This window comes from Drosophila mojavensis, unplaced genomic scaffold, assembly GCF_018153725.1.
Source record: "Drosophila mojavensis isolate 15081-1352.22 unplaced genomic scaffold, ASM1815372v1 contig_277, whole genome shotgun sequence".
NCBI lineage: Eukaryota > Metazoa > Arthropoda > Insecta > Diptera > Drosophilidae > Drosophila > Drosophila mojavensis.
In genome coordinates, this window is record NW_025318822.1 from 3512448 (window position 1) to 3536928 (window position 24481).

A 24481-nucleotide genomic window follows, 5' to 3' on the forward strand; every position below is an offset into this window, starting at 1 on the left:
AGCCAGCGCCTGGCCCTCCCTTTGCACTTGACGCCTGACATAATTAAAGTGTAACCACATTTGAAGGGCGCATCAAGTGGGGCAGACCTCACACTGTGGGCGTGGCCGTGTGTTTTGTTAGCAGCAATTGTTGTTATTGCGACCGCTGGCCATGTATCCATTTCTGGGCCCATGACAAATGCGAACAGTTTTGCAGTTGTCCAGGCTGTCGGCGAAAATATGGATCTGACAATGGGTCTAACTGTTTTTGACAGTAAAAACTAAAGTTGACAAAGCCACTTAATGTATACAGTTACTGCAATTGGCAGTCAAAGAATGAACTGCTGTAAATGTAGTTTTTTATTTACATTTTCATTTTGATTTATGTTATGTAAAATTTTCACATATTTTGTAAAGTTGCATTGTAAAAGTATTATAAGTATATTTTATTAAAATAAAATAAATTTCTTTAATTTTTTTACCCTGAGTCCATTGCAAATGGAAATTGAATTATCGGTGCCTTGAAGGGCTTAGGGGATCTCGAGCAATCTTGAGAGCTTTGTTATATGTATAAATAGGATATTCAGTAATTATATACAAAGTAATGAAATTCTTTCCCCCGAGAAGTAGGCTATGCAAATGTAATTCTTTTTTTTTTTTTTTTTTTTTAATTTTATTTAAACAGGCTTTTTACTACCTAATTGGCAGCTTAACAGGTTGAACATATAATTCTTTGTAAATGTGATTCTTTGTAAGAACCGTGCGTTGCTCCAGCCTTATATGAGATTCTAAATTTGATCAATAAACTAATGTTAAGTTCTCTATTGGTTAAAAAAAAGAACCTGTATTTTAAAAGTTAAAAGTTAAAAAAACATAACTATTTTAGTTATTTCTTTAAAATATATAAATTTTGGTGAGAGGTCTACAATTCAATAAGCAATATTTAAAGCCTTATATATTGTAGATTAAAAATAAAATTAATCTTCCCTTCTATAAACTCATCATATTTTAGTATAATCATATTGATAGATATTTATAATTTAAAAGATGAGACTTATCTTATAATGCGTCTTCCTCATGTTGTAAGCAATCCTACTTTCCGCAGTATCTCGCAGTCAATCAATTTGAAACTTCGCCTTTTTAATTGTTTCCTTAGCTGTTGCAAACGATACCCGCGCATGGTTCCTTACTCTTATTACATTATTTTATTCTTTTCTTTCTTGTGTGTGTTTTCTTCCAAAGTACTTTCCACAGCACCTGTGCTCGCTGGCCTGCCCACTTCCTAATCCCCACTCTGACTTCCACGTTCTCCCAGTTCCTTTCAAATTTATGGCTTTTTTATTGGAACTACCTACAGGAACGGTTAGTTGTGTATAATTCATAAGGCAAACATTCCAATTGCTTTTCTTGACTTGGTTTTGCTTCCTTCCATTCGCATTTAGGCTGTCGCCTGATTGAGGCGATAATAATGTCTATTAATAAAAAGCCCCTCGCACTGCACGCCCCCGACCTCTGGCCTCTGCCCTTTTTGGAAGTTGGTAGCTAATTTAATAGCCCGCCTGTTGGCCAACTTGAGTATGTGGATGGATGGCTGTGGTTGGCTCTGGTTAAATTAACGCTCGAACTTCTGCTTGCTTTACATGTATTTTATATGTATCCCTGCGGCCATTTTATGAAAACATCATCAGCAGACGCGCACAAGAGGCCCTCTCACTCACACTCAATACACAACTTTAATTTTCATATGTTTTTCCTGCAAAAAAAAAAAAATGGAAAAGGAAAAGAAAAAACAAAAAATGAAATTCTTTTCATATGGCTCATATCCTTTAATAGGCTTACGCTTAGCCCCACAGCTGCGTTGGCTGGGCAGGCAGAAAAGTTTCTTAAATATTGAATGTAATGTGTACATATGTATAAGTGTATGAGTGTTTGAGTGTGTGTGTGTGAGTCAAACACTCGAAACGTGCTTCATAATGCAAATTGCATTACGTTTTCAAGGGGTTGACAACTCGTGTTTAAGTTGACTCTTTGGGTCAACGAGAGCCAAACGAAGGTCAACGTTTGGGGCAGCTTCCGAGCTGATGTGGCCATCATGCGGTCATCTAGAATAGAAAACAACAGGTGGATATGATATGATATGATGAACTTGAAATACCCTGTCTCAAGTTAGTCTAAGAACTTGACTTTGCCGTGTGGGAGACAGATTCTAGAGAACCCTATACTTAAGCCAGCATTTTCGATGATATTCTAAGAGCATGTTTATATGTATGCATCCCATTCCACTACTGATCGCTGCAAAGGCTTTTATGAATCATAAACTATTTATATCAGTGAAATACATTTTACAATTCCCAAGCGATTCTGGCGCTAATTGAGTGCTGTGCGAGGCATAAGGACACTCCTTCGACTAGTTGCTAGCTGCTAAACGCAAGGGCAGCAGCATGTAGGAAATGCTATTAGATATAATCAGCTTTTCAGTGTATATAGTGCATGGGTAATTCACTTAATTAACTCAATTTATTGTCGTTTATGGCCACGCAATCAGTCGGCCAACTGTCGCGCTTCACACAGCTGCCACGCCCTCCACTGAGTTTCGTGGCATGGCAATTGGCTGAGAATTTGTAGCATTTAGTTTGAGATTCGATGCGATTTGCTTGACTGCCTGTCCATAAATCAAAGGCAGACCTGACGTCATCCAGCCGAGAGCAAGCAGAGCAAACGATAGAAGGATACAACAACAAAAGCCGGGATGCCTTTAAGGATTTGTTTACCGACTCTTCCACTCGAGCGTCGTCCCGCCAGCCTTGTGACCCCAATTGACGGCGGCTTTGTAGGTCGTCTGCGAATCGCTTAGCTTACATCGAATCGACAATCAGTGAACAAACATCAAATTACTTTTCTATCGTGGCTTCAGTTTTCAAAGTTCTACCCACATTGTTATGCATACGCCACGTGTGCCCAGTCGAGCTGCTGATAACTAAACCAAGGCCGCAAAGAAAGACCAATTATTTATGAAGCAATAGAAATGCGTCAAGTGCAGCACGCACGGCCATTGAGCGCGTGACAGGAATAGCTAATAGTTGCTTTAGTCATTTTTATGATTAATAAAAAGTTTTGAATTGAATCAAGAAATAGATAAGCATATAAGGGGAATATGAGAAAATAACAGAAAATATTAGAGCAATCCTGATAGCGCAGCAGATAAAGATGCTCAGAATATTAAACACACTTAATTAAGATTTTCTCTATTTGATTTTCCCTATATGAAGTTAGTGCTTTTATTCCACTGCACAGCTGCATACACCTGTATGAAGATAGTTCAAGTTAATGTGCCCAAAGAACTTTTCATAGGCCGCGTTCCTAATGGGCAGACGATAATTTCCGAGCTCGAGGCATGCAATGGCATTTGCTTTGTTGGCACAAGTCAAATGGCTGGCAAATTTTAAATTCCCGAGGAGCGGCATTTTCATTTTGCAACATTTTCCAGGCATTGCCTGCAGCAGCAGCAGCAGCAGCAGCAACAGCAACAACAATGAGCGTCCTTCGACAACGAACGCCACCTGCCTTTTGCCTGCCTTTCTTGCCCAGCTCCAACAATGTGCATCGACATGTATAACTCTGCCCGTGCGTGTGTGGGTGTGTGCGGATGCGGGTGTTGAAGGCCGTGTTAAAGTTGCCCCATCTGTAGTTTGTTTGCATTTGATTTACACTTTTTTATGGCGCATTGTTTACCTTTTAATCTGCTGCTGGCATTATAAATGCATATGCCACGATTATTACTCATACGTGAAGTGTGGCACGCATATTTGTTATTTATGAAAACCGCCTCGCTCCGCTACTTAATCCGGCAGCTTAACTGTTGTGGGCCCACGCATAGGCACAGTTTAACAGACAAATTATAGTTTAAGTATGATATCAGCTTGCAAAGGATTCACGTGTATGCCAAGCACAAATTGCTACTATTTAGAATTAACGGTTGACCTGGGCGCTGTATGTATAATTAACTAATGATTACACTGTGCCACAAGCTCATGATGTAACTATTATGTAGAGTAATTGGGGGAAACACTACAAAACAAACAAAATTATGTTTGCTAAAACAAATTAAGTTAATGAATATAAATAAACAAATGTGAAGTAATTATAAAATTAATATATTACATACATTTTAGAAATAGTAATTAAATATGTATACATCCTAAATCTGGTATACTCATCAGTTACTCTATTATTCTTCATCTCTCACTGCTCAAAAACCAGTCGAATTATAATCAAAGCTTAATTATATTAAGGAACAATTTATACTATACCAAATTGAAATAAACTTTCAATGCATATAAATATATTCTGTGTAAAATATATATTATTTATACCATAACAAATTAAAATCAACTTTCACTGTGCACCTTATCCAGTTTAAAGAATTCTTGTGTAGGGCAGTGTTCTGCCCAGGCTAAGACTATTGTGATAGGGCTACCCCATTGGCGGCATGGAAACTACAGCATTGAGCAGCGCATCAGCCCGGCTGCTGTGCGAAGCTTTTGCTCGAGACCCCGCAGAGCTTTCACTCAAAGCCCAAAATCTTCTAGTGGCTGCCGCTCAGAATTTCAGTTCAGTTCAGTTTTCGAAACGTCGCCTCGACGCCAAGTCGTCACACGCGTCGCGCAATCTACAACAACAAACAGAATTTTAAATAGCTCATTTGAAACAGAAAGAAAAAATTAAAAAAACAAACAAAAACAAAATACGAATCGTATAGAGTTTATAAAGTTTTGTTAGGGTGCGTAATAAAATTTTGTAATCAGAATCCGGTTTTCAAAACAACAAATGTATTATGTTTAATTTATGTTGTTGTTGTTATTGTTGTATGAATGAAAAATTAGAACTTGATAAAAATATACAAACTGTATTCCATATTGGCAAATTTGTATATACTCTATGCCACATAGCGATTTTAGATACTCTCTGACATTTGTGTGTGTGTGTGTGTGTGCTCATATACCTGTCCATGTGTGTGTGTTGTGTTTATGTATATTTGAAACGCAAGACAATTTAGTTCAAGCACATTTATAAAGACTTGAGATATGGGTATACATATATAGTAGAAATACATAAATATTTACCCATTGCAATATATGTGTATAATAATAATATATCAACTAAGTAATATTCGCTGCAAAACCGAGCAACTCATCTGATTGCTGGGTATTTAACCACATATACTGCATTTCTCTAATTATATTTATAATTATGATAAAGGACTCTATTGACTCATAGATTTCAGCCCCTATGAAGCACTTAAATAGAAACATGTTTCTTTCAAAAATAATATTCACAAAGTTTAAGTAAACTTAAATTGATTTGTTTTTAATTTATTTAAATTTTATAATTTGCAATTTTTACACTTTTTTACTTTTTAACAGCAGCTTCAAATGTTTTCTTTAAACTTATATGCTGATTTCAATTTTTAAATATTTTTTCTAACTACTAATTTGTTTGTAAGGTATTAATTAAATTTTACCGCTTGTTTTTAAAACATATTTAACTTTTTATGTTTTTTTTTTGTGACTATTTAACCTTAAACATCTTTTATGTTTACCAACTCATTTTTCAGTTATCCAGCACACACTAATTGAACAAACACAATTGGGAAAGCAAAGAAACAGAGCGCACAATAACAAACAATGAGGTGAAGCAACAATTAAATATTATTTGATTTATTTGTTTCTATTATTCACAAACATCTATGATGATTGTGCACATGGCCAAGCGGGTCGCGCCCATCTAATATAGAATAAGTGTGACAAATATAAAAACAATTTATATATAAAAATATATGTATGTATGTATACATATAGTATATAAACTAGAACAACAAAAAAAAACAATCAGACGACGACGTCATTCTATAAAAACGCCAAGCCAATTAGAGATAGACAGAGACAGGAAGCTAAAGAGACACGGAGAGAGACAGAGGGAGATGGAGAGAGAGAGAATTAGAAGAAGCAACAAAACAAATACGCGAATAGTCGTTAAGCGGGTTCAAGTTCTTGGCAATGGAACAGCTTTTGAAGGCAGACGGCATTAAAGTTATGTCAGACTCAACTCTCCCTCTCTCCTGCCTACCCCACTCTCTCTCTCTCTCTCTCTCTCTCTCTCTCTCTCTCTATTTTGTTTACTTTTTCTGGCTGCCATGCAACAGGTGGCCGGAATACATAGCCACATGCCCCAAAGGCTCATATACTTGGCTCTGTCGACGCCTAGTTACCAAATAAAATATTTAGCTAGAGTTTGTAGCCATCCTCGCTGGGTCTCAACTCATTGTTAAATCGTTAAGACAAGAGCTTTTTTCAATTTATCAGCCAGTTGATATAATTGCAAAAGTTTCGGACGAAATGAATATTTTAGCCCAGGCGGCTCACTAGAGGCCACAAAATTGGCCCGTACAAAGTAACAGATGAATAAGATAAACAAAAGTGAAACACAAACAGAAGGCGCTGGCAGCATCGAGATGTAAATTTACCCAAGAGTCTAGAATTAGCAATGAGCTTCGAAAGGAGGAGCTGCCAGCTCTGCCATGATTCCAGCTCATTGAGTATTTAGGAATCGTTAAACCTGAGAGCCGTGCTCCTGCGATAATGGGAAATCGAAGTCTCTAAGGGCTTTTGAAATGCAGACCGACTAAATGGAAATGTTCTATTATTTACTTAATTTACTTGCACTCTCTCCTTAGAGAGCATCAATAAAATACAATTATATTCATTATTGCATACAAGAATATATATGTTGATATATTTATTAAATATATCGTTCGATTTTTTGAGAATTTTTCTTACTATTTAACAGTTTTCCAAGTCAGTTGTGAACAAGTACTCAGACGTCTTATAACTAATATGTATATTTAAATTAATTGTAATATTCGTTTCCTACTACAATTATATTGATTATTGCATACAAGAATATATATGTTGATATATTTATTAAATATATCGTTCGATTTTTTGAGAATTTTTCTTACTATTTAACAGTTTTCCAAGTCAGTTGTGAACAAGTACTCAGACGTCTTATAACTAATATGTATATTTAAATTAATTGTAATATTCGTTTTCCTACTTTTTTTTTTTTTTTTTTTTGCCTTGGTTTCATATTAAATCTTACTAATAATATATTGTTTATCTATCAATTTGCTCAGACATAAAGATAATAGATGCACAAATATTTTCACGTAAAGTAGATGCCTTTTATAACCTATACCCCAAGCAGCATCTGAAAATCTATATGCCGAGTCTATATACCTATGTGTGCATATTAAAAGCCAACTTGCTTAATGTTTCTTATGACTGCCAATTGGCAATTGCCAGTGGAAAGTGCTTTCCTAAAAACTGTGTCAATTCGCCAGACCCACGCGGCGTATGAGTAATGCACAGCAATATAATGAGAAAACAGCAGCTAGATAAACACGATTTGTATACAGAAAATACAATTTGTAGCCGGCACCAAGTTTTGCTTCAGCTTCAACACTCTCCATCAAGTCAGCTAGCGGTGACATCATCCACTGTGCCGGTGTTGGTGCCGGTTCCAGTGCTAATGAATCAGCTGGTCTCAAGCGAATAGAATCGACAGTATTCTAATTATTTTCATTATTGTTTCTGTCTCTCTCTCTCACTCACTCTCTCATTACTCTAGCGATACGAACGCAGCTGAGCCGACTGTGCCGTTGGCCGAATTCGTAGTGCCGCCGAATTCAGATCTGGAGGAGCCCATAGTGCCGCTCGCCCAGCCGCCCAAAATGAACGAAACGCCCGCTGCCACGCCTGCAGCCACGCCAACAGCAGCAGCAACACCAACAACTGAAGCAACAACAACAACAACAGCAACACCGAGTGCTGGCAATGACAGCGCAGCTGTGGCAAAGCCAAGCAGCAGCAATGAGGACAGCATCTTCTCCGTCATCTACTCGGTGGGCAAGAAGGTGGCCATTGTGGGCTCCATATATCTGGTTGGCTACATGGGCTGGTCTGTGGCCTGGCTTATTGCGCCCGTTATATTGTCGGTGGCGCGGGATCAGCTGGCCAAGACGTCGGCGAAGAGGCGCGACATAGCCAAGGCATCAGCTCTGGCCTGCGAAAAGGATGTGATCCTTGCGCGCATCGACGAGCTGCCCGCCTGGGTCTACTTTCCGGATGTGGAGCGCGCCGAGTGGTTGAATAAGGTAAACTCTTGAGATTGGGTCTGACATGAGTTATGCCTAACGGGGGACTTCCTTCCACGATAGATTCTGAAGCAGGTTTGGCCCAATGCCAATCACTTTGCTCGCACCTTGGTCAAGGAGACGATTGAGCCAAATGTCGCCTTGGCCCTGTCGCAGTACAAGATGAATGGCTTCCGCTTCGACCGAATTATATTGGGCACGATTCCGCCTCGCATCGGCGGCGTCAAGATCTACGACAAGAACGTGGACCGCAATGAGATCATCATGGATCTGGATTTGTTCTATGCCAGCGACTGCGACATCAACTTCTATCTAGCCGGCATGAAGGGCGGCATTAAGGACTTCCAGATTCACGGCTGGGTGCGCGTGGTGATGAAGCCGCTGATACGTTCCATGCCGCTGGTGGGCGGTCTGCAGATCTTCTTCCTCAACAACCCGAACATTGACTTCAATCTGGTGGGCGTGATTGACTTTATGGACATGCCGGGACTCTCCGATCTCCTGCGCCGCATCATTGTGGAGCAAATTGGCAATGTGATGGTGCTGCCCAACAAGCTGCCTATTTCCCTCAGTGACGAGGTCTCCGCGGTGTCGCTCAAAATGCCCGAGCCTGAGGTGGGTGGTCGTAATTATTATCCATGTGTCCGATTTATTAAACAGATGATTGATGTGCCTGACGATATATACATATATATTATCTGATTGATTGACTGACTGATGAATGTTTGAGGAGCAGAGCATAGAGACTGATTAGTAGAACAGCATATATTTGAGCTCTAATTTATACGAAAAGCAAAATAATTATTTTTTATAAATAATTTAAAAATAAATAATTTATTATTTATTTTTTTTTATTCAGAAAATTATTAATAAAAATATAAATTAACAGAGCTGAAAAATGTTTAATTTAATAAATAAAAAAAAATACATTTCTTTATTTAAATTCATTATTTTTTATTAAATTTTTTTTTTAAATATATTTTAATTAATAATTTTCTGAACTGATCATTTTCTTTTTAAATTAATATAAATAATTTGAGTTTTAATAATTTTCTAAATTAATAATATTATTTGTAAGTTAAATATATCTACTTAATAATATTTATGAATATATAAATAATATTTAATTTCAGGGTCTGCTGCGCATACATGTCGTCGAAGCAAAGAATCTGATGAAGAAGGACATCAGTGTGCTGGGCAAGGGTAAATCGGATCCGTATGCCATCGTCAATGTGGGCGCCCAGGAGTTCAGGACGCAGATCATTGATAATAATGTGAATCCCAAGTGGGACTACTGGTGTGAGGTACGTAAGCTGGCTGCTATGCAACTCCTCGCTGCTTTTCGTAGTCTGTTATTGCCGTTGCCGATCGATTGCTGCATGCTGCAAAACACACACGCAGAACACTGTGAACCACATGAATTCCTTATGCCGTAGCCATTGTCTTTTTTTCTATACTTTTACCATTTTTCATTTGAATTTCCATGCATATTTCTTGACATTATGTACTCGTGTTTTGTTTGTGCGTCTCGGGTGTGCCACCAGGCGACAGTTTTTATTGAAATGGGGCAATTTGTTAATATCCAGCTGAAGGACTCTGATGATTCCAAGCAAGATGAAAATCTCGGCAGGTAAGCTACTCATTTAACTGCAAGTCTCAAACAAAATTCTCCTCTCTGGGTGTGGCTCACGACATTGAGTCGGGTCGGGTCTCACGCTAACGCTAACCCATCCAAAAAAATCCCCTCCACTCAAATTCACCGCAAATCGTATGTGAGTAATACCCGTAATATCTATGTTGGCTACCGTAACTAATGCATGCCTTGCTTTAACTTAAGAATAGGCTTAACTGTTTCTCTCTTGCTGTCAAGTTTAGACACTGCTCTCTCCCTCTCTCTCTATCTTTCTGTCTCTTTCTTATCTTACACACACTTGTTTTTCTAGGCGGGTATTTTTACCGGCATCAATCACTTCGTTGGTTTTTCTTTGTGGGACTATGACCAAAGTATGCCCGGCGTACAGGCTGATGATGTATTGGGCAGGTTGTATTGCGGCATGAAACTGCGTTTCTGTTTAACTTTCTCATTGCATTTTTTATTTCCTGTTATGCTCCGTTATGTTTATGCAAGTTCTGCCTCATAATAAACTAAGTTTTATCCAGCATTTACTGACATCTCCGACATTTGACTCGAGTTGACCCAAGACTATGATGCAAATACATGAATGAATGTTGCTTGTAAAGCGTATTAGCTTCAGGTTAAGCATTTGCAATTAAGTTTAGAAGTTAGCTAAACTGATGTTTATAAGGAACTTATGCTTATGATTTATATTTTTTATTTATGTAAAATATTTTGACAATTCCTTAAAGTGAACGTCAACTTTTAACAGCAATATTTTAAATAAGAGAAACTATATATATAAGCAACTTGATAATCTAAAGACGTGACAGCCCCAAGATCTAATGTCAACTTATCTAGACACAACTCTTTTGTAAGCTCTCCGAAACCATTTTGTGAACATGAGAAATTACTTTTCTCATTGTTTCGTAAATATTAATGACAACGCTCTCTCATTCATTAATGATAGCGCAAGATCTTAGTAACATTTATCAATTTGGCAAAAGTTTTTAAAACACGTTCCTTATTTAGATCATACCGACTGCTATACGCTGAACTGCTGAACACTAAATAAATATTAATACTAAAAAAACTACTAGAATTACTAACAATGCATGCGCAGCTATACACCTACACACACACATATACACACAGCCAGATGGAGCACCCTGTACTGTACACTGCATGCTCTGTAGAGTCGTTGCCGTAGATGGATTGAGTCGAATAATTACCACTGTACATACGTAGCATAACTTGTATTGAGCTGAGCAACCCGCTTGAAACTAACTGTATTAATACAATATCTTCCATATTATCATAATGCGGATAAGGCTGTGGTTGAGGTCTCACAACGTGCCATACTCGTGCTTAGACTCTTTGATTGGGACCGCACAAGTGATGACGAGTCGCTCGGCAGGTTAGGCAATCGTTTTCTCCACCACATCAATGAGTATCTCAAAGAAAATCGAAACAAAACAATAAACATATTCAATATAATACTTTGTCTACTAAATCCGTACAGCTCACACAATTCTCACAGTACACAAAATCTGAAATCCCTGAACAGCTACTCCAAAGCTCCACTTTCGACCCGAAACCCGCTTAAAACACTTAACAACTTTGCGTTATCGAATTTGTTAGGAAATAAATTGAAACTTGATGCTAATATATAATTTTTAATTTCCATTACATTTAGAGCTACAATCGATATATCCAGCGTGATCAAGAAGGGAGTTCTAGATACTGTAAGTATATAGAGACGGTTAAGAAATTCAACTGAAGGTGTGAGAAAAGTCATATATACATAGCTATATGGAATTCGTTGAATACTCCGAATTTTTCCAAGTTTTTATATATTAATCGTTTCCTATGTATAAGAGCTATAGAAACTCATCTTACCCCCATTAATAAATTCATCTATACGAATTGGAAACTAGTGAAACTATTTTATTTATTATTATTCAGAGCACGTTCAATCCTATTAATATGTTATTCCCGCCTTCACAGTGGCTTGCTCTAGAGGATGCCAAGCATGGCGATCTGCATGTACGTCTGCAATGGTATAAGTTGACGGCCGATCCGAATGACCTGCAGCAGATCTTATTGGAGACTCAACTGTTGCGTGTGACGACCATGAGCTCGGCTGTGCTCAGCGTATTCATTGATTCCGCTCGCCATCTGAAGGTAAGCAATATTGTTTAAAGTCAACTATCATGGATTAATCTCTGAATAATCTCTTATTCGTTGCAGCAAGCCCGTGCCAACTCCAAGCCCGATCCTTATTTGGTGTGCAGCGTCAACAAGCAGAAGAAGCAGACTGCAATGATCCTGCGCGATGATTCGCCAGTCTGGGAGCAAGGTTTCACCTTCCTGGTAACCAATCCGAATAACGAGAGCCTCAACATCAAGATCTATGACCAGAAGACGGGCAACGATATTGGCCAATTTACCTACACGCTCAGCACTCTGCTGAAGCAGTTCAACATGGAGGTCATTCAGCAGCCGTTCCAGCTGCAAAAGTCTGGACCCGAATCCAGATTATATATGTCACTATCTCTGCGCATTTTGAAGGCCGGCGAAATCGACGATGAGTCGGAAGCACTGGAGCAGATCGCAGCAATGCAGCGTAGCACATCTGTCAAGACGCCCGATCCACCAGCACTAACTAGTCAAGCTTCCAAGGTAAGTTATATAATCAGATATAATAATACATAATACTTGATAATAATATTAATTTACATTAAATAAAATCATTTTATAATCTCCTTTGGTTTCTGCTTCCTTGCAGGATGAGCAGGCCAAGGCTAAACGCCTCTCCGCTGAGACCCCGATTAGCGAGGAGGAGCCCATCAAGAGTACGACAATAATCCCAGCATCTGCATCGCTGGAGAAAGCAATTAGCGAAGTGGCCAGCTCCACGCTGACCCATCGCATGCCCGACACGACTTCCACGTCCGGAGAGCATGGTCTGGGTCGCATACAGCTATCCATCACATACTCGGCGCAGCGGCAAAAGCTGGACGTGACCATACACAAGATCATGAATATACCGTTGCGTGATCCGAGCAGCATACCTGATCCATATGTGAAGCTGTATTTGCTGCCCGGACGCAGCAAGGAGTCCAAGCGCAAGACCTCCGTCATCAAGGACAATTGTAATCCAGTTTACGATGCCTCCTTTGAGTACCTCATTTCGATTGCCGAACTGCGGCACACCGAGCTGGAGGTGACCGTCTGTACACAGAAGGGATTCCTATCGAGTGGCAGTCCCATTATTGGCATGGTGAGTCGGCAGGCAGAAAACACAAGCCTGACCTCCCTTTACCTACCCTTAACTAGCCTTATCTACCTACCTATCCTTCATCTACCCCTCTACCTACGTTGCATGCCTTAGAATTCCCAACTGCCCATTCGGCTACAGCTACATTTAAATAGCAGCATTTTTCAACTACATTCGTTCTTGCTTCGGCAGAACATATACTAAAATTGGAACGATACAGAGAAGATTAGCATGGCCCCTGCGCAAGGATGACACGCAAAATCGTGAAGCGTTCCACATTTTTTTGCTCTACAATATTTCAAAGGAAAAAATCCATAGTGAAAATTCATATTAACATTTTAGCAATTGTCCATATGGTACATACAAATTGTATACAATATGTAGTCCTCAAGAGAAATATGTACACAGCTTTCTTATTTTTCGTTTATCATATTTCTCTTATCTTATTCCGTTGCAGCTTAAAATACCGTTGGATGACAGCGAAATAACTACACCCGCTGGCCTGAAGTCCTGGTTCGATTTGCAGCCCGAGCAGAAACATGAGTAAATGAGCTGGAGGAGGAAACGTAGTCTCCTCGAGAGCCGCAGCCAGCACAATCAACTGAAATCATTTGACACTATATTTTTTTTTTGATTTCTTATGTGTATAAAAGAAAAATGTATTTATAATTCTCGTAAGCAAAACTGTTTGAATTTCAACAGTCGAACCAAAACTCTCTTAGTCGTGCCTCTGAATCTCTATTTTCTATTGTAGTCTAAATACAGCAAACCATTTGTGTTAACAATTGTAACGAATGTGTATTTAACAAGTTAATAAAAATGCCTGTTAAAATAAATCAGTTTAATTGTTCAAGCAACATTGAAATGATTAACAGCAATGCTGATTTTAGCTTATTACCGATTAAAATGTGTCTCTTTAGCATGTGCACAAACCAATCGCAAAATGAACAACAGATGGCGCACTTCGCACTGTGCTGCTTAGTGGTGTGCTTGTAATTCCCAACTGCTTATTTCGCAAGGTACACGTATAAATAGAAGAATTTTTGTGCTACATTCGTTCTTGCTTCGGCAGAACATATACTAAAATTGGAACGATACAGAGAAGATTAGCATGGCCCCTGCGCAAGGATGACACGCAAAATCGTGAAGCGTTCCACATTTTTTTGCTGCAGCTCCCTCCGTATTTCCTGTGAAGAAAACTATATAAATATTAGTTTTTTTTGTGTTGCTGTCGCCATTTATTTTTTTCATATTGAAATTTTATAGGTAATTTGAATATATATAGACACATTTGTTATGTTGCTTGGACATGCTTTATGATTTTTTTTTTTTTAAATATATATATTCATATTCTATATATTATATTTATAGTTTTCGCTGTTCCTTCTTTCATTTTATTTTATACATAATAATTATGTAATCTATTGTTTTGCCTTAAGGCTCGTACAATTTGAAATTTTCAACACAGTTTCATTAAAATTATTAGTTTTTGTATATCAATATGTATATATATATTCATAACTGTTTATCAATTTATTGGACACCACATATGTTTGTATATATATTTGTTTGCATTATTTGGATAGCCTTGCAGGCAGTCTGTTGAGCTGAATAGCTCGATAAGTTAGTTTCTTGACCTGGAATCTTACAGAACTGCAAAATGTTCAGCGCTTCGTTTTCTAGCGAAGTTCTAAAATATTTTTTTCTTCAGCTCTTCGTACATTCTTAAGTTGCAAAATACAAATTGTATTCTTTAAATGGACACATTTGAATATGGATCAGGCTCTCTTTTTTGTATATGTATATATATATACATATTTATTTATATATATAGGTTTTAGTTCCCACGTTAATTTCTTGGTTAACTTTCAATATATTTTCGAAGCTGTACGTAAACCTAGGACATATATGCATATATGTTTGTATTATGTATATCATTTTGCTCCTTATGTATTTACTGAATATGAAACATGTATTCAACATTGAGGTAGTTAATCCTTTGTTTAGGTATTTCACGATTTACAATTATGTTTTTTTTTTTTTTATTGATATCGACATATAAAAAAATTGGTAAATATGAAGCACATTTATTTAAAGCACACATTTACATTACACAAATATAATATTTATGCATTTGCAGGTGTATACATATACGTATATATATATACTTTTGTATTCGCATTCTTTGTTACAATATAATTAAGAATTATATATACACGTGTATATATGTATATAATATTTAGTATGCTCTTTACACATATTAAACACTGAGGAACTGTCGTGCTTACTTCAATGCCGCGTCTCGCACTTCATTTGCATATTACATATTTTGCAAATTTTTGGACAAAGACGATCCTAAACCTAAGCAACTCTGCATACACTTCAATAACTTTCCATATATAGCAGGTATTACATTTCAAAACATTTTCAGTTGCTTGTACTTTGTATCTGTGTGTGTGTGTGTGTGTGAGTGGGTGATTATATATTAGACGTAAATGTAATTTTGAATTGGTATTCATATCACTTATGGATTTGAAGCTCCTAAAACATGAATTTGAAAACCCTAAACAAAACTGATGGCCAATTGATAATTGTTTCATATTATACAAGTATATATGTATATATATACATACAACTAGACATATATATGTATATGAATTTCTTGTTTCCCATTATTTGTAAAGCCTAAACTAACTACTAAATTTGTTTGCCACGTGCTCAACTCTGTGGGTGATACGAGTGCCTAAGTTCTAAGTTTTTAACTTTAATCACTTTTATTATTTATTTTTCATTTTCCTTTTGTGTTTGTATTTTTTTCTTGCTGTTTAACAAAAGCCTCGAAAACGATCTCCAATATCAAAGAAAAGAGAAAAGAGAAATAGAAATCAAGTGCAGGCTAAACGCCTATCGAATGTTTTGAACTTTCTTCCCTTTCTTCTAGCCTAATTGTTTTCTTCTTAAGTTGTTTTTTGATATCAACTGAACACAACGTATTGCGCAACAAATAGCAGTTATATAAGGCTAGGCAGGCCCCAACCCGAACTAAATGAACCCTAGATACATAAATCCCTAACACAACAAAATAAACAAATACAAATATCACAAAATTAGCATCGAAGCAGAGCAAAACGTTCTTTAACAAAAAAAATAATAATAAACAAAAAAACAATCGAATAAAATTGCAAATAAAGGGAAAATTAATAAAACTCAAATTGTGTTTTAGTTTTTTTTTTTTCTTTGTTTTTGGTGTTTTTGTATTTGAAACTTAATTTGTATGTACTTCAAAGGGCGACCCGCAACTAAAGTTAAGAAATGAATGTAATTTAAGTTCTTGCAAATCGTTTGTTTGTTTGTTTTGCCTAAAGTTAATAAATTATGCTTTATATTGAAGGTTTATCATACGGGAAACGTAAATAATATGGTTTAATATATAAAAAACTTAAAAGTATTTGCGTAAAACCTGCAAAGAAAAAGGTTTTACCCGAACGAAATCGAAGCATACAAAGAAAATTAAAATTATATCACCACGCATACATGTAAATATGTGTATATATATATATAGGGATATAGATATATACGTATATAAAAGAGCAGTTATATAGTATTAAACAGTAATGTTAACTAAATGTATGCATATAAGACATGCGGTAAATTTAACAGAAATTAAACAATAATATTTTCATTGTGCTTTTTCTTTCAATCATATTTTAACTTAGGCGCAAACAAAAACTTAAAAGCTGACAACCTAGGACCGTTAAAAGTATGTATGTGGGGGCGGGAGGGGCCAACAAACATAATTGTTATAGATTAAATATATGTATATATATATATATATATATATATATATATATATATATCTGTTTGTGTATATAAAAGTAAAAGCTCTTCATTTTAGCCAACTGATATATAGAAAAAACTTAAATCTAAACATTGAACCAATTTATACATCGTTTATATATAGAATAAAAACTTAAACAAATAAATCGCAGTTGTATATATATATTCATATATGGTTATATAGTTAAATATATACGTTTCCTTGTTGTTATTGTGTAGCCTAATTTTGTTTCGCAATTCAAATGTTTTAACAAAATCAAAAAACTTATCTCGTAAGCAGGTAAAACTGGTAGCTAATTCCTAGACTCGTTTTCTTTGCATTTACCTCCTCGATTCATGCGTTCGTTCCTTTAACTTATTATTCTTCTTAATAACTAAACGAATTTTCGTAGTGGTTTTATGTTGTATGGTTGCCTCTTTCTTTACATTTTGTTTCGTATTTTGTTTTAGAATATTTTAAAAATTTTTAACATTAGTTTTACCCAGGGAATTCTATTTTCTTTCGTTTCAATTTGTTAGCGCTGGCCAAACAAGCATTTATCTGCTGCATGCAACGCCAGGCTCCTAAATCACAGTTACAACTATTTCTCACATTCTCATTTGTTTTTGTTTTTTGTTTTTTGACATTCTCGCTCCCTCACTTCTCTCTACACCAGTTTCCATTCACTTATTATCACGCAGTCAAGCAGAACATTTTTCAAAATTGTTTGTTTGGTTGTGTTGTGGGTGCTTCGTCTGGGTCACATTGCCGGGCTATAGGACAGGGATTTAGTTGGCGAGAGCTATGGCTAGATGTTAGTCAATGCTTATGTCTAGACTTGATGGGCGGTTCGTTTAAGCTTTGAATATTTGGTCTATGATTTGCGCAGTTCCTCGAGCCCGCCGTTGGGCATGCCGCCGCGCATATTCTCCAAGACTTTATTCACAAAATCGGTCGAGCTGCCCGCAATGCGTACGCCCGCTATAAGAAATTCAATATAGACAATTAATCTCTGATTTATATACATTTATAAACGTAATTCATATTGCACTTACATGAAGCCGTTGCATAAATGCGTTGTATTTGCTGATCCACCTCCTCGGTGGACTCGCCCTGACTCTTTGTGCGATGCTTCAGCGCCAGCGCCTGCTTCAGCTCTGCGATGCCATTCATCAGCCGCTCTAAAAACAGATTATAGCTATGATATAGTTCAATTACATCAATATAGTATTGCATGCACTCACTGTGCTCAATTTCCAGGCCATATAGTTTGATTTTGTTGGCCTCGTGCTGGGCCTTCTTCTTCAGCCGGCAGGCACGCGATGCCAACTTGTTCTTCTCCTTGCGCGACTTGGGACGCACATTGAAGGGCAGCTCCGACACGGGCGTCATGTCGTTGATGGTGCGACTCAGCTTGTCCAGCTCCTTGCCAATGTTGTGCAGCTTGCGCGCATTCGGCGTCAAGTCGTTGCCATCGCCCTTGCGTGCCTTGCCGCTGTGCTGTTTAGGCAAATATCAATTTGATTAGAATTAGATTAGCAATTGATTGCATCGTTTCTTTAATTAGTTCTATAGCGATCGAACGGATCGGGTTTTTTCGTTCGGGTTATTCCCCGACTAATTGGTTGAACAGAGTGAGGTTTTGTGTATGTATTGGTACGTATGGGAGAGTTGAAAACGAAGACTATTTGCATTGAACTGTTATGTTCTCTGCTCACTTACGGAGCCTCATTATGGGAGCTTCAGTCGGATCGATTCCGAAACGAGCATCACACGACTAGCTCAATGCAAAGCCATGAGCCGAAACGAAACAAAAGAATGCTACTGCTCAGGGTGAGAGCAAGGGAGTGAGTGAGGGAGTGAGTATGGTTTCATGGGTTGATCACACTCAACTTTTATTTGCGAGCTATGCTTATAATATAAAGGTCCCAAAATTCAAATTGAATTTGTAGACCTCATCTACTTTTTCTTTTTCTTCTTCTTCTTATTCTTCATCAGCATCTTCTTTATCATCATCATTTTCTTCTTTTTCGTCTTCGTCTTCTTCTTCTCCTCATCATTATGCCTTGGAAGACCTACCTTATACACCTTTATGCCGCGCACCGAGCACGTGGGACTGAACACGGGATCAGTGACCTCGTTGAGGAAGTGTGGATCCTCCAGCTTGGACTGGAAGACCAGCCGCTTGCCCTTCGGTCCTTTGGCCTGTACATTGTACTGCCAAAAGAAACGCTCCTTGCCCTTGCTGCCGGCCAATTGATTCGGTGTCGATGTGCGTGTTTCGTCCTCATCCCCAGAGCCTGAGTTTATAAAATACTAAATTTAGTATATGCGTATGGATTGGTATGATTTGATTTGCTCACCGTTATCGCTGCTGAAGTCATCGTAGTTGTCGCTGTTGTCACTGGAGGCATCGTCGTCGTCGTCCTGGGAGAAATCGATGCCATCGGGCGACAAGACGCTGCCGGTGCTCAGCGAGGAGAAGCTCTCGGCTTCGGCCAGCGAGCCGGTGGAGAGTAAATGCTGTCGCGGCTCACGTCGCATCCAGATGTGCTCCACGCCCAGATGCGTTGGCGCCGACGACGATAGGCGCGATAGCTGAGAGTTCTCCACAGAGGAGCCGCCAGTTGGATAGCCAAAGGATTTGCGCATGTTGCCAGGCGTGGCGGCAGTTGCCGTGATGACCACCTGGCCGGGGCTCTGGTGGGAGCTGGAGCTGGCGTTTGCCGTGGCAGTTGTTGTGCTGTTGCCGCTGGCAGCGCTGCCAAAGCCGCTGCTGCTGCCGCCCGGACTGAGCGCGGCCGTCTGGCTGAGCAGCGAGTGACGGTCGGGCGGCGACGACATGGCCATGCCCTTCTTTGCCAGCTCCTGCATGTTGCGCGACTTGACCAGCTGGTACTGCGAGCGGCTGGCGTGCGGCGGTGGGGGTGGCGTCAGTGGCGACTGCGATGCCTGGCTGCCCGGCGAGAAGCTCGAGCCCAACTGAGATGGCGGCTTCTGTGGTGTGCTGTGGAACAGCTCGTAGGTGTCCGCTTGCTGTTGTTGGGTCTGCGAGAGCAAAACTTCCAGCTGTGCCTGTTGCTGCTGCTGGTGCTGTTGTTGCTGCTGCTGCTGCTGTTGTTGTTGCTGCTGATGTTGCTGCTGCTGCTGCAGCAGCTCCAGAGGTAGAGCATCTTGGGTTTGCGATTGCGGCGATAGCAAAAAGTTCTGTGCCGGCAGAAACTCCTCAATGGTGCTCATCACGTCCAAGAAATCGCCGCCATTCAATTCGGCCAGCTCGGCTTGCATCTCGGCCTTGTCGTTGGGAAAGATGTAATCGTCGTCTAGGCTAAATGGCTCGTTTTTGGTATGGACAATGGCGCTGCTAATGTCGCTCCACATGGCATTCGAGTTGGGCGTCATCTCGTAGAGCAATGCGCTGCCATGGACCACATCCTGCAGCAGCGATTGCTCCGATGGCAAATTCAGGCTGAGGCACGAGCTCAGATCGGGCGTGAAATAGTTGCTGCTGCCGACGCCGGCGCCGGCAGCGCTGCTGTTGCCACCAGCATTGTGGCCGCCCGAATCGTTGACGCTGTTGCTATACAAATTGGAGCTCAGAGGCGAGGTGGCGCCCAGGCTGACGTCCTGCAGCAGAGTTGGTGACAACGAAGCTGCATCCAATGCGTCCAAACCAAAAACGTTGAGTTCACCCAGCTGCAGCGATTGCTGTTGCTGTTGCTGCTGCTGTTGTTGTTGCTGCTGTTGCTGCTGCTGCTGCAATTGTTGCTGCTGCGCCATGCTGGGCAAACTGTGCAAATGATGCTGCTGCTGGCGTGGAGTCGGTGTCAATGTTGGCGTTCCGCTCAGCTGCTGATACGGATGATGGTGGTGGCTATGATGGTGGCTCTGATTGGAATTGTTGCTGCGCGGTATGCTAATTGCCGTTGTGCTCAGCATTACATTTGATGTGTAGCTGTTGCTGCTGCTCGAAATGGCACTCGAATTGTTGTTGTTGCTGTTGCTGTTGCTATTGTTGTTGCTGTTGCTGCTGCTGTTGTTGTAGCTGCCGGTTTGTATGCTCAGCGAGGGCGTGGCCAGTGCATATAATTCGTATTTCAACGGATTGCTGCTGCTGTTCGAGCCACTGTCAAAGAATTCCGATGACATGGGATATACCTGATTCTCAGTCATGGCGTCACTAATGTAGAGATCAATGCCGTGGGCGAAGGTGGGCAGAAGGCGTGGCTGCTCCCAACTATTTAATTATTGTTGTTGCTGCTGGCTGTTGTTGGATGATAGTTGTTGTTGTTGAGCGCCTGGCGCCCAGGCGCTGCGCGGCGACTGCGCAGTTGCTTTAGAGCTGCTGCGAAAGATATTGAAAAGTCAAACAGTTAGTTAAAGCCAATTGCATTTCTGATTAAATTAAGCATAAATAGTCTTTAATAGCATACGAAATGGTTGAAAGCCAAGCCTCAAGGCCTGCCAGTTGCTGTGGACAACAACACTCAGAATAACTTGTATATCTCAGCTCTAAACTATCTCCCAAGAACTGAATAACCTTACAACGATCTTTAGAGTAGAGTATATCAGAAAAGGTATAAGAAAACGAGTAAAATGCATTTTAAGAATTTATTTTTTAAACTCTTTTAATATAAAGAAATTATTCCTACCCAACGATATACTGCGAGCTAGAAATATGGAATTTAGAAATAATAGATAGATTTCTAAAGATAATTTTAATGGGATTAACAGCAATAGCATATCAGATCATAAATGCCTATTATCATAGACTACAACAGATTTGATTCATTTGAAAAAAGCTAATCAGCTTAAATGAATTTTATGTTAATTCCTCTTGCAAAGCCAGATTCCAATGCAGCTTTTATCTAAAGCTGAGCCGGAACTATACCGTGAAGTTAATATTAATATATAAACATATATACAGCTGTTTGTAATATCGCGACTGTTGGCTCGTGTTATATGATTGATGGACTAACACATAAACGATGTTGTTCGACAGACACGTGGCAGATATAGATAGATAGCCAACGAGAATGAGAACGAGAAGAGAGAGTAAAAGGAAGAAAGGAAGCAACGGGAACGGAAATGTTTTATTTTATTTCCAAATGATTTGCAAGTTCTAATATTATTTATACAGCGACATTTAAAGATCCATGCTTAAATAAAAAAAATAATAAAAACTATAAAAGATAATCGCAAACCAGATGACATCAAATTGCGAACTGTCGATCTTTCAAATGTTTTGCAAAAACTCTTTGACTAATTCTAGACTTTTCGTTTGGTTTTGTTTCATTTTCTTTTTTTTACGCTAGGCTCCCATTTTCCATCTATTTTTGTTTCGAGACATCAAGTCAAGCAGCTGTAATGTATGGGATTACAATGTAGCCCGAGATGATCATATTTAGTCATATTTATCACTATCATAATGTTCATACTTATAATAATAATCATTCGAATTATTATTGTTATTGTTATTTGCATCATTAATTAAGATCAGCATGATCATATTCACAAACATCATTGCAATCAAGATTGTGAATATCAACAGGATTATCATGAAGTGTATCTAGTATTATTAACATTAATATTATGATTATAAGTACTATAAATTTACGGAGCTTGGGCCTAGCAATCAGTAGCACTCAGTCAGCTTTATAGCGAATATAAATATTATTTTTAGATTTAGTTTCCCTTCTTCTTCTGCCAATTGGCCACAAACTATATACCTAGCTCACGCTTGTGCAATAAGGAACTATCAAAGCCGAAAGAAAGAAGTTAGAAAACGAAGAACACGAGAAACGCGAAATCTAGCCGAAAGCAACTAAATAACAAAAATAGGGAACAAAAAAATAAATTGAAAAAAAAATGAAAAAAAAAAAACTATGCCAAATATTTTTTGTTACTTTTTCGATTGATTTGTTGTTGTTCATTTTGTGGTTTCGACGGTTTTTGCCATTGGCCGGGCAGGTGACTCCACAGTTTGTTATTGTTCTCCCTACCCGTTGTTGTTGTAGATTATAAATATTAATTAGTTTGTTTACAAAGAAAACGAAACTTCTGAATGATTTAAATGGCCATAAATTTTGAATGGAAAATTGCATCCAGTATTGGGACTATAAATTTCACCGCTGCGCATTTCTTAATACAATTAAAAACTACAATAATGAAATGCTAAGAGTCCTTGAATGCAGTTTCAAGGCTCTCAAACACAAAAATCTATATATAGCAAACCTTTTACATATGTTATCATCATAGTTGGATGTACCTCTACTCTTTTCAATTTTGTGCCAACACACCGATGCCTTATGGATCAATAATCGCTATAAAGTTAACACAACAACTGAATAATTCATTTGGTATTTTAACAAATTATGAAGTCAGCTGTTTGATACAACACTCATATACTTACATACATTTAGATTTACATATAAATTTATAATCGTACTTGTATGAAAGACCTTGGAGTTAATATCACCCAGTCGACCAAGCTTATCTATAGCATGTAGTCTGTCGGTTTTGGGCGATAAGTCGACATTTTAACAGCTGATAGCCGGAATCAATTACAATAGCCCAAACACGAGAGTGGACCGAGCATTGCCGCCCTATTCGTCAAGGTCATGAGAGAGCAAACCAAGCAAGTCGCACACATACACACACGCACTCTCACTCACATTCATAGACACAACGTGTAGCATCCAAGGCAGCACTTGAATGGCAAATAAAACAACAATTCTACTTTTCTACTTTAGCTAAGTGATATGCTTGTTTCTCTGGTTTCTTTACATATTATTCCTATTGCTCGAGCCCGCCTCTTCAACAGTATTCTTTCGCGTTGTTGCCTCTTAAATTGTTTAATATTCGTCAAAGGTTGCCGAACGCGTCGAAGGCCAAACAATTTTTTTTTTTTTATTTCGAAGTCAAAGCGCCCTCTATGAACAAATGTGGTTAGTCGAGAACATATGTATGTATATGAATACAAACATATATACATACATTTATACGTATATACATGTATGTACTTAAGTATACATAGGAAACATACGGCTGACACTTATATACAAAAGCTACGAATGGGAATAGAGAAAACACAAATAGAATTTATTACAAATTTGCTGCCGAATAATATAACAGAAAATAAAAATAATCAAATAACAAAACAAGAAAATACTTATAAAGTTAAGTGGAATCGTACAAAAGACAAACCGAACGACAAGCAAACATTTGGTGATGGCTCAAGTGTAGTAGGAGAAAGAACGGAAGAGAGCACAAAAAAGCTTGAAAGCGAAGAGCATGTCTTTATAATTATCACGAAGAATATAACAACAAAAGCAGCAAAAACACGCGCATGGGAAAAAGTAATGAACGCGAAATGTTTGCGGAGGTCGACGCGAGGAGACAGATGAGAGCGAGAAAAAACATCTGATGCAAAACATATGATTACAAAAGGCAGACACGAGCTAGATAGAAGCTGCTTTGATGCCGAAAATATAATAAATAAATAGGTATATACACATACGTACATATATGTAGGTATGTAAGTTTGACTCTGTGTATGTAAATTTGTATGTGTATATC

At 38.5% G+C, this 24481-nt stretch overlaps 2 protein-coding genes and 2 non-coding genes across 9 annotated transcripts in view; 3 read left to right on the top strand and 1 right to left on the bottom strand.

The window, feature by feature from the left end:
• The first annotated feature begins 4589 nt into the window (after positions 1-4589).
• LOC6574233 (extended synaptotagmin-2) lies at positions 4590-13922 on the top strand. 4 transcript variants are annotated; one of them, XM_015167333.3, is made up of 11 exons: positions 4591-4759; positions 5594-5668; positions 7666-8191; positions 8255-8806; positions 9325-9495; positions 11138-11223; positions 11503-11551; positions 11814-11990; positions 12057-12488; positions 12595-13089; positions 13544-13922. In XM_015167333.3, exons 2-11 carry the CDS (start codon positions 5664-5666, stop codon positions 13631-13633), a joined length of 2583 nt encoding a protein of 860 aa, XP_015022819.1. In that variant the 5' UTR covers positions 4591-4759; positions 5594-5663; the 3' UTR covers positions 13634-13922. The 4 variants fall into 4 exon arrangements, with proteins under 4 accessions (XP_032586498.1, XP_015022819.1, XP_002000291.2 ...); XM_002000255.4 differs by lacking the exon at positions 11138-11223 and adding an exon at positions 9736-9821 and having other exon boundaries at positions 4592-4759; XM_015167334.3 differs by lacking the exon at positions 11138-11223 and adding an exon at positions 10135-10232 and having other exon boundaries at positions 4592-4759.
• LOC6574234 lies at positions 13263-13369 on the top strand. The gene has a single exon (XR_047499.1). It is a non-coding gene; the product is annotated as a U6 spliceosomal RNA (small nuclear RNA).
• A 220-nt stretch (positions 13923-14142) lies between the features above and the next one.
• LOC6574235 lies at positions 14143-14249 on the top strand. Its single transcript, XR_047500.1, has one exon. It is a non-coding gene; the product is annotated as a U6 spliceosomal RNA (small nuclear RNA).
• A 2513-nt stretch (positions 14250-16762) lies between these two features.
• LOC6574236 (protein CREBRF homolog) overlaps positions 16763-24481 on the bottom strand; it is a 29111-nt gene continuing 21392 nt past the window's right edge. For all 3 annotated transcript variants that reach the window (XM_015167336.3, XM_044008238.1, XM_002000256.4), the window contains 5 exons: positions 19267-21248; positions 18983-19203; positions 18148-18403; positions 17959-18084; positions 16763-17884 (listed from right to left, as the gene is read on the bottom strand). In XM_015167336.3, coding sequence (XP_015022822.2) covers positions 17778-17884; positions 17959-18084; positions 18148-18403; positions 18983-19203; positions 19267-21076 — 2520 coding nt within the window. In that variant the 5' untranslated portion in view covers positions 21077-21248 and the 3' untranslated portion in view covers positions 16763-17777. The remainder of the gene's footprint in view (positions 17885-17958; positions 18085-18147; positions 18404-18982; positions 19204-19266; positions 21249-24481) is intronic.

Excerpts from the sequence above, each read along its gene's own strand:
- LOC6574233 (XM_015167334.3), top strand. Across the intron at positions 11,552-11,813 it reads AGAAGGGAGTTCTAGATACT|TGGCTTGCTCTAGAGGATGC; the intron begins GTAAGTATATAG and ends CCGCCTTCACAG. Across the intron at positions 11,991-12,056 it reads ATTCCGCTCGCCATCTGAAG|CAAGCCCGTGCCAACTCCAA; the intron begins GTAAGCAATATT and ends TATTCGTTGCAG.